This window comes from Haliotis rubra, unplaced genomic scaffold, assembly GCF_003918875.1.
Source record: "Haliotis rubra isolate DU_JTF1 unplaced genomic scaffold, ASM391887v1 Scf580, whole genome shotgun sequence".
In the NCBI taxonomy this organism is placed as follows: Eukaryota; Metazoa; Mollusca; class Gastropoda; order Lepetellida; family Haliotidae; genus Haliotis; species Haliotis rubra.
Genome location: NW_025767280.1, coordinates 381,838 through 396,487, shown reverse-complemented (window position 1 = coordinate 396,487; position 14,650 = coordinate 381,838). Strand labels below are relative to the sequence as shown.

At 38.6% G+C, this 14,650-nt stretch overlaps 1 protein-coding gene across 5 annotated transcripts in view; it reads left to right on the top strand.

The window, feature by feature from the left end:
* Positions 1-14,650, top strand: part of LOC124254758 (neurabin-1-like) — a 124,289-nt gene that overhangs the window by 83,813 nt on the left and 25,826 nt on the right. For 3 of the 5 annotated variants that reach the window (XM_046688607.1, XM_046688608.1, XM_046688609.1), the window contains exons 1-4: positions 8,621-8,651; positions 9,880-10,000; positions 13,096-13,200; positions 13,519-13,780. In XM_046688607.1, the coding sequence (XP_046544563.1) occupies positions 8,621-8,651; positions 9,880-10,000; positions 13,096-13,200; positions 13,519-13,780 (519 nt within the window). Of the gene's footprint in view, positions 1-6,112; positions 6,220-7,300; positions 7,444-8,517; positions 8,652-9,879; positions 10,001-13,095; positions 13,201-13,518; positions 13,781-14,650 lie in introns of those variants that run through there. The other 2 variants (XM_046688610.1, XR_006892544.1) reach the window with 2 other exon arrangements.

Sequence of the window (14,650 nt, the reverse complement as noted above, 5' to 3'; positions counted from 1 at the left end):
AAGTATAAAATATTAGTTTCACCATGATCAGTACTAGCTTAGAGAAAGACAACAGACTACGGTCAAATTGTTGATATCCATGATTGTTATTATTCAGAGATAACTTGTTATGACCACTATAAATATGTACAACATTATGCACAAATGTGAACCTTCACATGTATTATGGAGCAGCATTAATATAAGCCATTTAGGCTTGTTTGCCAATCCTTTTCTTTCTTCTTGAATAGAATAAAATATGTTTAAACCAGACTAAGGTCATAAAAACTAATCTCACAGACATACTAAGAAAGGTATAACTTATGTCTACATACATAGTTTAAAAGATGTTTCTCGATATATCCTAGCCTAAGGTAATAAGGACTCATCTATTAGACACACCCTTCAGTTAGACAAAACTTTTGTCTACATTGTTTGTTATATACCTTGATTAAGTAAACATGTCATCACCTATATGAAGCAATTACTTCAATTTAGGCTCATGGGGATTTAGCCCAGTGTCACCATGTCTATTGTAATGCAAAAATCATCCAAGCACCCAGTAAATGTGTGAACAAGATTAGTGCCTGTTCAATTAGGAATAGCAGGATTCAGTACTCCCTTCTGTCTAGTCGTTTAATTTATTTAGGGCCTTTTAGGGCACTCTCCATTTTGTATCATGAACCAACCATTTTCTTTTTATACTTTCAATAAATAAATAGTTAGAAAATGAAAAGTTTAGATTCTGCTACTCAGGTCAGCTCTTTCCCTCAGCCAAGGGGGTTATTTCGACTCTGTTGCAAAGCCGGCTTTGTTATCCCATTCGTGTAAATATAATTGTAATTAGGTTCGTGTGACTTTAGACTCTTTGCTGAACTAATTCCCCACAACGACCAGCACACCATTTGGAAGGAGGTTCACAATTGAAACCACACTGGTATCTTACACAGTGCCATAAAATTATCTGCCACTAGTTTCCTCTGGTTCAAATCAATCATATACAGGCTGCCAATATGTGATATGGCTGCTTTAGACAACACACAAAGTGTAAAGTATTCCAATTCAGCATGGAGAACATTATTTTGACCAAGGAATCAGTTTGGTGGAGAAACAAGAACCATTCTGAATGAATTGAATCAACTGAACCACAACGACAAAATAAGTTGCAGACTCAGGGTTCTCCATTATGCTTTGTTCCCTTTTATTGTAATGAATGATACACCTCTGCCATTTTCTTTCACCAAGTTCTATGTCTTGTGAAAAATACAGACAATAAAAGTTTATTTACTGCATGGGGTTTTGTACAAAGAACATTTGTTTTTGATATATATAATGCATATTTTTTATGGGGAGGGTTATTATGGACAGGAAATTTTGGGCAGATCTTGTGAAATCTTGATTTGTTTACCAACGTAAACCCTTCACTCAGTGCCAGAATGATCTGTAACAGTAGATGGGAAACAAGGGAAGGGAAACTGCAGTAGGGCTTTGTCTGGCCGACTATGGCAGCTTTGTCTGGTAGTCTGTCTCACAGTCCCTGAACAACATTATTTGTAGCCCTCTCTGCATGCCCTAAATAAAGCAAGTCTAGATTTCCTCAGGTTCTCCCTAGGGCTCCTTTTCAATATAAATGGGCTTGTTTGTTACTATCCAAATTATATATATTCAGAGACAAGCCTTAGTCTAGCAAACTGGCTCATTGCCTCCTGCTGGGTATGGAATCAGTGTTGGATGTTAGGGAGTATGCATAGAGACGGTGGAAGACTGACAGTGACTCCTAAGAAATTGTATATCTACAAAAAGAATATATCCAAAAGAGCCCTGGATATTTAACTTTATATAGTTGAGGTGATTTAGACTTACTGAATCATTTTAGACTTGAGTTTTTTCAGTTTATTCTTTAGGGGATTGTTGTTGTTGGGATTTTTTCAGTTTATTTTTTAGGATCTGGGTTCGTTGTTGTTTAACGCTGCACTCAGCAATATTCCAGCTATATGGCGGCGGTCTGTAAATAAATGAGTCTGGACCAGACAATCCAGTGATCAACATCATGAGCATTGACCTACGCAAATGAGATACAAAGACATGACAGTCAATACTGTTAGTCGCCTTTTACGACAAGCAGGGGCTGCTGAAAACTAATTCTGACCGAGGCTGAGGTGACTGAAGTAAGATGGGCCGAGATATTCTTGAAGGTTGGATATGTAAATCTTATTTCAAAATAAAATATATTCTCTTGTGTATTGCTTGTTGGGATTCCCAGGCTAAATATTGTGATAGAAGCAGAGTTGCCTTTCAGGTGTAGTGATAGCCAAGGGACATTTTGTTATGTAATGGTATCTAAATCTGTTATCATCTCATGCAAATTTTCCTGTACCTGAATGCTGTCCTTAACGTGAAAAGCCTTTGAATTGAACAGGTTTTTTTTTATCTTTTGCCTTCCACATGGTTTCCATTAAGACATCATCAACTGCAGGCATAGAACAGACCAGGAAATGACTGTATCATAATGTATACCATCACTCTTTGCTGACTCAGCCTTAGAGGGCTAAATGCTGTTGTCCTCAATACTTATTTTCCCATTTAGTTTGATGTAAGGAATTACAATTACTGAAACATTAACATGAAGGGTATCCGTCACAGTATGTTCTTGGCAATCGTCTGTTTGATGTCTTGATATTTCTTTATGGGACAAGAAGATTGAATTCTATAAATTACAATCCTGACGTTTGGTGCAAAACATTTAATATTGGAAAGCAGGATTTGGCAGATATGGGGCTTGTTTCATATGAAACTGTCTCCATCTGTGAAGTGTTAGAGATGGATTAGTGTTACAGCACCAGAACAGTGCAGTATGTTAATTTTGTAGACAGGTCTTGTGATTGATGATGTGAGAAGTAGGGCTTCTCTCAGGGGAAGTGTAGCGAGGCTGGGACAGGGGACCTGCTGATAGTCATGCAAATTTTAACTTATTTAAAGATTCAAATATTCTTGAATTCCTCTTGTTTGCAAATCTAGTAAAATACTTCTAAGATGTATTTAGATTGGTCTGAAATGTTTTGGGCTTGATTTAAAAGAGCAGAGATTAAATGAGATATGGCTTGTAATCTTGCCTGGTAATTCTCCATGTGTTTAGATTATAATTTAATAAAAATTCTGCCAAGGAACCTGGGTTGGTCAGCTGCTCTTGGAGTTGAACAATTAACTTGACCCAAATCCAAGAAAGATTCAGGAGGGACAAGCAGAGATGCCAACCCTTACACTTTGGGCGTAATTATTACGATTTTGACCATTATATTACGCCATTACACTTAATTGGCGAAACTTACTCTTTTCTATTGTTTTAAGAAAGTCCATAAAGTGGAAAAAATTTCACAGGGAAGTGTTTCGTAACGCACCGGTACAGTGGTTCAGAAATTGTCTTACTCTTAGCATCGCGCTTATTCCAATTAACTTATAAGGAATTAAAGTATTTTGTGTCCCCTGACCAACAGTTTTTGATGTATGGAGCTTCATAATGATTGGTCACGTGTATTTCTGTCTAGAATATTTCCTATTCATGTGAATAACCTTCTTACAAGTAATTTTTATAAAGTTATCACCTTTCACTAAGTAGTTTTTTTTAAGTATTACACTTTTTAGGTCCAAATTACACTTTTTGACCTCAAGTATTACACTTAGGCCCAAAATAGGGTTGGCATCTCTGGACAAGTGACATTTCTTTGTGGGCTATCACTTAAACTTTCAGGTAGATAGCAACTAAGTAGTATAGGATTTATGTCATTTTGACCCTGATGATTAGTTGTGCCCTCCCTTAATTCACTGTAGCTGCCAAAGGTAAACCGAAATGTTTTACAAGTAATCTACACTGTACAAAGAATATCCCTGCCAGACACAGATATGTAGCCTTACTCCAGGGCATTCTGCTTGATGTAGCCATGGATTGTTAGTAAGTCCTTCCTGATAGAAGGAAGGAATGCCTAGATCAGCTGACAGGATGGAGGTATAATGACAACTTGTTTGTAAAAGTTATTGAATGTTGGAATTTGGTAATTTTAACTTAAGATAATTACTTTATAACACAGGGTTTTATGCAACTCGCAAATGAGCATCCAGTATGCACAAATGTAGAGAATGGATGCAGAAAAATTAATCACTATGTCCAGAGGGATGAACAATATAATTCATTGTACCCCATTGGTGGATCCAGATGGGGGTGCAGGGGGTTCGAACCCCGTCTTTTGAAAATGACTTAAGACCACATTGAAAGAATTTTTTTTGCGTTGTCGGAGTCAGGGGTGGTAAAAAAAAACCAACCCACCCCCTTAAAAATTCCTGGATCCACCCATGTACCCACAACACATCTATGACTTTGCTAAGTGTTTGGTTGTTTCTTCAGAGCAGTTACTTGCATCATTTCATCTAGAGATATTTTCAAAACATACAGTTCTCTACACTGTTCCCTACACTGTTCCTTCGCAGGACCCTCAGATGGCTCGCAATGACCGTTAAGACAAATAATTGGGGGTCCCCGGGACTCCCGTGTTTGTGAGTCAAGGTAAAACCCTGTAGACATGATGCAAGTCTAAGGCTGCAATCAGTGTTGTGTCTGGCGAGGTCCAACCAGACTGGCATGAATGAAGCAAGCTGGGGCATGTATGGCACGGCCTACACATGGCGCCACAGATGCCAGGATACCAGCTAATTCACAGACTCACTCCAATCTCAGACATGGAACCTGAGGAGCGTGTGTCACTTGTAACACAAACACAAGTGAAGTGAATAGGTCCGTTTTTTTCAGACTTAGTCAGGTTTTACTGTTTGTAGTTGGACTCTTCAGATATATAATATCTAGGATACCTAAAGAGGATTTGTTTGGGCCCTTTGGGATTACTTCTATGGAGGACGGTTTTTTCACCCTTGAAAGCTAGTTAATATATAGTGACTTTGATTTTTGTGCTTAATTTGAGCACTTGGTAAGATTTATTGTATATAAATCCCATTTGGGTACAATTGCAATATGGAACTAGCTGGGGAATACTGTGTTTAAGCTTGTTCCTTTATGGAACCACTGAGAATATCAGCTGTACTTTTAGCCAATACCAAATTATGAATTAAAATTAGTGAGAAATATACCAGTTATCAAAAACAATATTGTGGTATATCTAGTTTTAAAAGTGTGCAGTACACCCACCACTAATACCGTGCAGTCTTATTAATGAATGTTTGAATATTTTGAAATAACAGACTATGAATTCGATTTCATCACTTTATTGCTGCAATATTGTCAATATGATGTTAAATGTTGCTCATCCAATGTAATGCTAAAATAACCAGATCTGTGATCTTGATGAAGAACATGATTACGGATGTAATTTTACAAGGTCATTCCTTTAAACATCAGATCACTGCAGACATGCAGATGGGACAAGATTATGAAGGGGTTCTGGCGTTATCAATGAGAGAAGCATCTCTGGCGGTGTAATGAAATGACTCCTCAACCTACACACCAAGATGAACCGGTCTGCTCTGTGTTGTAGTGATGAGAAGGCATCATGCATGGCAGCCATTAATTTGGGGGGACGTTATCAGACAATCTGACATGTTGTATCAAGCCCTTGGCTTACTGTGTTAAGGACCTGATTCAGGTCCTATAATCTGCACTTGTGACCTACAAGCTTTGATGTCTCTGACTGTCAATCATATCACACATTAAGTTGACAAGAGTGACTAATATTTAGTGCTGCTTGCTTTAAAGATTTTTTGAAAAATATGTGACTTTTGTTAGTATTTAGTTTTGTATATATGAGCTAAATTATGTATCTATGTTTTGGGTTTGAATTTGAAATAGGTGCTGGTTGCATGAATTTCATGATTTAAGTTGAATGCTTAATTTTGATATTGAGGATTTTTTTATTTCGGTATTTTTCAGCAGACGATGCATCCCCAATAAAAGCATGGACCAATATATTCGCTTTATAGCTCACACTGGAAGATGGAGATTCTGTTTTTCAGCATTGATGCATCATTGGATGGACGTATATTCACGTATATACGTCTTTGATCATTGAAATCACTCAATTTACTTCCAAACTTGTGAATGCTGTGTCTGACCAGTGTGTTTGTTTTGCAGTTCTGAGCACAATATACTGGAAGATGCAGACAGCCTGCTGCTGAAGAGGGAACAGGGGGATGGACACGAGGACCCTGACAGTAATGTCATCGATGTCGGTTCAGAAGGTGATTAAGTGTGACCCGTGTTTTGAGAGAAAATTTAATACAAAACTGCCCAGATGGAAATGTAAGACAGATCTGCACTAATGTGCAACAAGTAACCCAGTCTTCGAAGGCATTGTAGTCTCTTTTGCAGAAGCTTTTGATTACCGGTTTTAATCCCAGTTTTGTAGGTTTGTTGGTACCATAGCCATGCTTGTATTTTTCAAATAGTTAATCTTTGAAGATCAGCGTCCCTTCAGGATTTCCTGACACAATAGCCTGACATCTGGAGAAATTATGGAAAGAGAAAGACTCACTCCTCACTCACTCACTCACTCACTCACTCACTCACTCACTCACTCACTCACTCACTCACTCACTCCTCACTCACTCACTCACTCACTCACTCACTCACTCCTCACTCCTCCTCCACTCACTCACTCCTCACTCACTCACTCACTCACTCACTCACTCACTCACTCACTCACTCACTCACTCACTCACTCACTCACTCACTCACTCACTCACTCACTCACTCACTCACTCACTCACTCACTCACTCACTCACTCACTCATGTACACACACAACACCAGGGGAACAATAGTAATAGCAAGACCCTATAGTACAGATAATGTTGTAACCTGACCTTCATTTAGCATTGGAATTTCAGAAAACCCAATCATGACAATATTTGCTGGATATGTATTTTCAGGGATTAATTTACAGTTTGTTTTGCCGTTGTAGGTCTACATCCTTGTAGCCTTGAACACATTTATTACAAGTTTTCCTTTGTTGTCCTCGCTGTATTAACTGAAACTGAAAGTATAAACAATTAATACTGTTCCTGCCTATAGAATTGCCCAGTGATCTAACGTGGCTTGATTCACAGTGTAGTTTGGCTGCTTTGGCTTTTATTGTTATTAGGTCTGATGATGATGATGATGATGATGTCTGCGCACTACTTGTGCTTGCAGGTTTTTCCGAAGAAGTAAATGTCATTGGTCTTCTGCACTTTTCATCTATGTGAAATTGACATCGTGTGACATGAGATTAATACTGCTGAATGTGTAAATTCACTCACTCACTCACCATGTGTTGCTGTAGGTGAGGCCTACACCGATGAAGCGGAGCAGGAGGTTGTGTACGTCGAGATGCCCGGCCTGTCTAGCACAGACGAAGACAGCAGCGAGGATGAAGTTGATTTCAAGATGGCCTCCAAAATTAAATTCAGCCGGGATCCCATCAGGGTGAGTGAAATGTGACCTCTGTTATATACATGAAATTCTTGTATCAATCTGGATGGTAGCATTCTGGATTGATAATTTATGATTACAGTGTAAGTTGACCATCAGTATTTACATAGGGGAAGGGGTTTTCAGGTTACGGTGTTCAGTGATTATCAAACATGTACGTCATGCTTACTGCAGTACACGTGAAGGTCTGGGTTAGAATTGTCTTCAGTAACCTATGCTTGTCAGAAGTGGTGACTATCGGGGATCGGGTGGTCAGACTTGTTTGATGCATGTCATTGTGTCCCAATTGCATAGAATGATGCTCATGATGTTGATCACAGGATTTTCTGGTCCAGACTTAGTTATTTACAGACTGCAGCCATATAGCTGGAATATTGCTGAGTGCAGCATTAAACAACAAACAAACCAGGCTTACTGCATGTTCTTACATTACAGTATTGTTGAATTTACTTATCCATGAAGATCTGGATTAGAATTGGTCTTTGGCAACTCATGCTTGTCCGGACTGCTGCTATATAGCTGGAATATTGCTGAGTGCTGCACGAAACAACAAATAGAAAAGAGAACACCTTTCTCGCAGGAGATTTAATTACGAAATTAACATCAAATCTTTTGTGACAATTGTTACTTTTCTTTTGGCAAAGTGAGTGAGTGAGTGAGTTAATATTTAAAGTCACATCGGCAATATTTCAGCCATATCGTGACTACTTTTGGCAAAGTAATCAAGGCACAATTTGTACAGTAGTCGGGCGTTTCATCCTGCACATGATATCAAGCATTTAGTCTTGTTCCATACATTAGTCTGGATGATAGATATGAGCGAAATTCCGTGTTAGGAAAGGAAGAAAAATCAATTTTCATTGGTAATAAAGATTTTTGGGATTTTAATTTCATCTGGATCATCCAAGGGGGACAATTACCTGAATTAGTTGTGGGTTGGTATTACAGTTACATGGAAGTTTCGGAGATACTATCTCCCTACAGACTCATAGACACTTCTTAGCTGAACATCTAAAACCAGAGGTGAATGAGACTAGCAGGTCTGACCTATGTACTTGGTGGTTGCAGGTGTTCTTCACATACTCCACGGACGACTATGACCGCCGCAATGAAGACGTCGACCCAGTGGCGGCGTCAGCGGGAGTATGAGCTGGAGAAGAGGGTGGAGAAGATGGATGTCTTCCCAGTAGAACTTCAGAAAGGTATACCAGCCTCTTTCTTTTATTGTGTTTTATCAATGTGACAGAAATGTATTTTACAATTTTTAATTCATAATGTAGCTGTGAATGTAAATGGCAAACTAAGTGCAATGTGTAGACAAATTCCGACTTTGGCACAGGTCCTGATAAATCACTGTGACTTAGCACAAAGAATAACACAGTTACATGGCATTTTGAATGAACTTAAGAGTACAGCATGGCAGAGTTACATCCCTTAGTTTGCCAGGAACCTATTTCGCAGGTATGTTAGCGCCATACCCCTGCTTGTAGATTTTCATCTGACTTAAAGCTTCATCTCACGTTATTTAGACTCTACTGTAATTATGACATTACTGTAAAGACATAATTATGGGATGACAGTTTCGTTATGACATTACTGTAAAGACATAAAAGTGATGACAATTTAGTTGTGACATTACTGTAGAGACATAAAAGTGATGACAGTTTAGTTGTGACATTACTGTAAAGACCTCAAAGTGATGCCAGTTTAGTTGCGACAAAGTGATGACAGTTTAGTTGTGACGTTAGTGTAAAGCCCTCAAAGTGATGACAGTTTAGTGATGCCAACACAATAACAACTCAGTGATGATAATATTGTGAACATATTACAGTGATGACAGGACAGTGATGACAATACAGTGATGTGGTACAGTGATGACAGGACACTGATGACAATACAGTGATGTGGTACACTTATGACAGTATGGTGATGACATTACAGTGATGACACTATGATGACATTACAGCGATGACATTATGATGACAGGACAGTGATGTAATCATTGATGACAGTATGGTGATGACATTATGATGACAATACAATGATGTGGTATATTGATTGTATGGTGATGACATTACAGCAATGACATTATGATGACAGGACGGTGATGACTTTACAATGACAGGACAGTGATGTAATACATTGATGACAGTACAGTTTTCACAGAACAATGACAACAGTATAGTGATTTTAGTACATTGATTGCAGTACAGTGTTATTTATCACATCCTGGTGCTTCTCCAACCCCACTTTCTTTAATATCCCTTATCTTACAATTCCCCATCCAAAGCATGTAATCTTGTTTATGGTTATGACATGAAGTACAATGTTTGAAGTCTGTAATATGAACTAGTTTGAAGCACACTGGAACCTGTTCAAAACATCATATTGCACATTAATGATATAACTCAATATATGCCCCATGTGCAGGTTCTGAGGGACTGGGTCTCAGTATTATCGGTATGGGCGTCGGCGCTGATGCTGGCCTGGAGAAACTTGGCATCTTCATTAAGACCCTGACTGAAGGCGGCGCCGCTCAGAAAGACTCCAGGTAGGTGATATAGTGTCTGGCTCCAGCATCTGTTGTGGGCTGCTGTAACATTATGGCTCCTGGAATGTGTATTGTTGGCTATGCTTTTCATTTCCTGGGGTGGAGCAGTGGGGTAGCCTAGTGGTTAAACCGTTCACGCGCCATGCCGAAGACCTGGTTCGATTCCCCTCATTGTTACAATGTGTGAAGCCCATTTCTGGTGTCCCCACTGTGATATTGCTAAAATATTGCTAAAAAGCGCGTAAAACTAAACTCACTCTCTCACTCTTTTCCTCATGTTAATAAGATCAAGCATTGTTGCCATTTAAATTATATCTTTTTATAATATCCCCTGTGGTTCTGAAAGGTCTTGAACAGTCGAAGCATCTTTGTAGATAGAGGTCAGACTTAATTATTTTGTTGTGGTTGATGGTTGAAGTGGTTATAATATCAATCACAGGATTTAGAACTGGAATCATTGAAAATATTGTGGAATGAAGCTTTGTTAGTGACCCGAAATAGAACAAGGACTTCTGTTGTGAAAAAAGAAACAAGATGTCAATCTCAAATTACTCTATTCTATTACAATGGTATGTCTAACAAATGGATACAGCTGTCTTGTGTTCAACTCACGTTCTTCGGTTAGTCTGCCTCAAATGTATTAAAGAAGTCCTTATGTGCTGTAGTTCGTAATAAAGATATGAAACTGTTCAGAAACAGTAGGTCATTTGTCAGATGTGTTTCTCAATCCACAAACGGACCTACAAAGGATATTAGTATCAACACCTTAAACTCAGAAATATAAATAGAAAATCTTAATTTCAAGTACACTAGCAAGAGTCAATGAAAGTTGAACACCAAGGCTTGCTGGGGAGTTGAAAAAACCTTTCATTAACAAACATTGATATTTTAAATAAAAAAGATTATGATGAGTTTCTATTTGTCATCCAGATTCATCCTTCCTATGTTTGTAGTTTGTAAACAGTATACTATTCTGTGTAAATATTGCAGCTAACCAGCTTCTGTAGTATAAACCTAGTGTTTCCGTTTGATTGTGACTTTGAGGCAATTTCATTGTGAGTGAGTGAGTGAATTTAGTTTTACGCCACACTCAGTAATATTCCAGCTATATGGCGGCGGTCTGTAAATAATCTAGTCTGGACCAGACAATCCAGTGATCAACAGCACGAGCATCGATCTACGCAATTGGGAACCAATGACATGTGTCAACCAAGCCAGGGAGCCTGACCACCCGATCCCGTTAGTCGCCTCTTAGGACAAGCATGGGTTACTGAAGGCTCATTCTAACCCGGACCTTCGCAGGTGCAATTGTAGCGAATTATCCTTAGAGATTATTAATAACTTGACCACACATAGCAATATCTGCCAGGTCAGTTTTATATGAAACAATTGTATATCTCGTAAAATATATCGATCAGTATTTAGTCCCCAAAATAAAGTTATCCTGTATAAAAATGTATATCAACGAAAGAAAAAAGATATAACTAAAGTGGCACCAAGAACATTGCTTGAATTTACAAGACCTGAGGGAATGTAGACATACTAGATCTTTTTGATCTGAGTTGGACTGCTTTTTATATATTTCTTGACTAGCAATAAGGGTTTCAGTGGGATTTCTTGTTGAAACACTGCCCTGAGTGACCTGCTGACCAGCTGGTCAGCATTCCTCACATGTATTCCACTTATCCTGGAGTTGGTAGAACTGCATTGTATTAGCTTCAATTGGATGCTTTGAAGGCAGGTTATCTGAAAGTGTAATTGACCGTGCATTCTTTTGATCACGGTTCACATTTCACATCTCAAAGGTATAATAAAACTATTTGGTTTCTCTTTACACTGCACGGGGAAGTCCTTGTTCATGCAAAGACATTAGAGTTTTAATCTGCATTCTGATCATTTTCTATTGGAATTTCCAGGTCTAATGAATTTGAAATAGAATGTGAAGTTTCATGTGTATTTTAGTACGATAAAACATCTCCCATGATTCTCACTGTTGAGGGTCACATGATAAGGGACACACAAAATGGCTGCCATTCTTTAGCAGACGTAGAAGACACATCACAACCCGTCTGCACACCAGATGATTCCTATTCTCTGTCAGTGACCAGCTATTATACTGAGGATGTAAATTTTGTGTTCACATTAATTAGTCACCCTGATATTTTCAGTGATGAGTTTGACAGTAAACTTTTTGCCCTTTATTGTCTCCTTTGTCATGTGATCTCTAAAGGCGGTCGAAAATTCAGTATTGATATCAGTTTCCAATATATTTTGTTTTTGTTTGAATCAAAATACTATGATTGTACAAATGGTATGAAAAACCCCATCCGTGTTTGAATGAAAATGTTGTTTTTTAAATAAAACAGTTATTGGTTTTGTAATCTATTTCAAGATTACTGTTAGGAAATAGGCCTCAAAGTAATGATGATATTTTTTGTTCTAAGTATATGATGACTCGGTGAAGATTGAAAAATACATATCCAATCATAGGAATAATGTTTATGACTTTCTTCAGAAGCTAAATAATGATAGAAGCCGAATGCCTTAACACAACACACAGGGTCAGTGTCACGCTATTCACAGAAGCTGTGATGTAACAACACACATATGTTGTTTGACTGGCTTGTTTACTCTCTGTGGGGTATAAGGAGTATAAAATAGATAATTATTTCAGTTGTGACGCTCATCATTGTTTAGCTGTATTATCTATTGTGGTTTGATAAATTTAGCAACACCAGGAAATGAAACAAGGAAGTTTAGGCAGTCATCTGTTGGATGGATGGATCCAAACTGTTCGGGAAGTTGAAGTTTGTTTGTTTTGTTGGGTTTTTGGGGTTGTTTTTTTTTGGATGGGGGGTGGGGGATGGTAAGGTAGAACATGCAGCATTTCACTGATATACTATCTAGACTTGTTGTATATGCAAGATTATATTCTTAATTTTTTGCTCAATTTCAATAAGGACGTTTGACACAAGGCAAGCCTGAAGGATCTGTTAGCTTAGCTTGGAGCAGCTCAGTATATGTCGGGTAACTGGAGGAGAGTTTAAATATTTTCCTCAAAATGTTTTGTTTTAGCATATGCATTTGATTTTCAGAATTCAAGTGAACGATCAAATCATCGAGGTTGATGGCAAGAGTCTTGTTGGGGTCACCCAGGCATATGCGGCAAATGTTCTTCGGAATACTCAAGGAACTGTCAAGTGAGTGCAGCTGCAAGCAGAGATATATAAACCAGCATGACCTAGAGTCACTTTGTGCAATAATTAATTGTGTAGTCAGCCGTAGACTGGGTGAGCTAAATCCAGTTACTCAGAAATTCAAATCTAAAAATTATTTTGTGACATTTTTGTTGATCAGAGAGCAAAGTCCAAGTCTTCACTGTTTGTTACTAATCTTGGAGTGTCTGACTATTGCCAGTACCAAAGTCTATGTTTTTGGAGTACAGTGACTCTGCTGTATCCGTACATTGTCCATTGTACTTTGTATTTTGTTTCTATTTTCTGTGTTTCTTTTGCCAGGTTTCTGATTGGTCGAGAGAAGGATCCGAGCAAGAGTGAGGTTGCCAGGTTGATCCAGCAGTCTCTGGAACAGGACAAACGACGGGAGGATCTACGGAGACAGGAACTGGAACGGCGGGCCAACGAGGAACGCATTCGGAAGGAGGAGGAGAGGATGAGGCTGAAGGAGGAGTTCACACCCAGAGATGAGGTCCTGGAACACAAACTCAAGGATCACGAGGAGATGGAACGCCAACACAGTCACATGTCAGAGTCAGAAAAGGTGGGAATTGACAGGAGGTTGTGATTCACACAATTCATATCTACCTCTTATCTTGATCTTGGTGTCAAATACTCAGATTCTGACCAGGAGAAGTTGTTGAAATCCATTGATGGTTTCTGAAATGATAGAAGCTGATTAGATCACTTATACTGACATACATCCAGTAATGAAATCAAAAACTAATTTACACTGTGACAGAAGTAGTGCTTCTTAATTTCTGGAAGATTTCTTCCTTCTTTAACTCATTTCTTAAGTATAACTACTTCTCATTTTAAAATTTTGAAGTTTTAGATGTTCATTTAAAAAAACAGAGGTCTTGTGCTTGGTGTTATTTTTATCAAAAGAAGAAAGTAATTGAAATTTGGTGGAAAGTATTTGAATTTATGCTTTGTGTGATATTATTCAGCACCATGCATGTGCTTGTGGGTTTGGCTAAAGTGGTGAATATCCAAGAACTGCATCATTCTAAGACTTCAAGCTGCAAGGGAATGTTCCAAATTGTGTAATATAATTTGAGCTGATAACTTAATACTTAATAGTTTGATATAAAGCGTCCTACACCATGACTGGAGGGGCAGAATTATATGATCAAAATCCATCTCGAGCCAAGCTATTGCAAGAATCATGAATGGAAAAAAAACACCTCTGTGGTGTAGTGGTTAGAGCGTCCGCCAGGAGGGCGGAAGGTCGTGGGTTCGATCCCCGACCGCGTCATACCAAAAGACGTTAAAATATGGTACTTGTTGGTCTCTGCCTGGCGCTCGGCATTAATGGGTACAACAAGGACTGGTCGGCTCGGAGTCAGTATAATGTGTCTGAGTGGGGTATTCAAGCTTCACTGCGGCATGGTATCTCAGTGGGCTAGCGCTA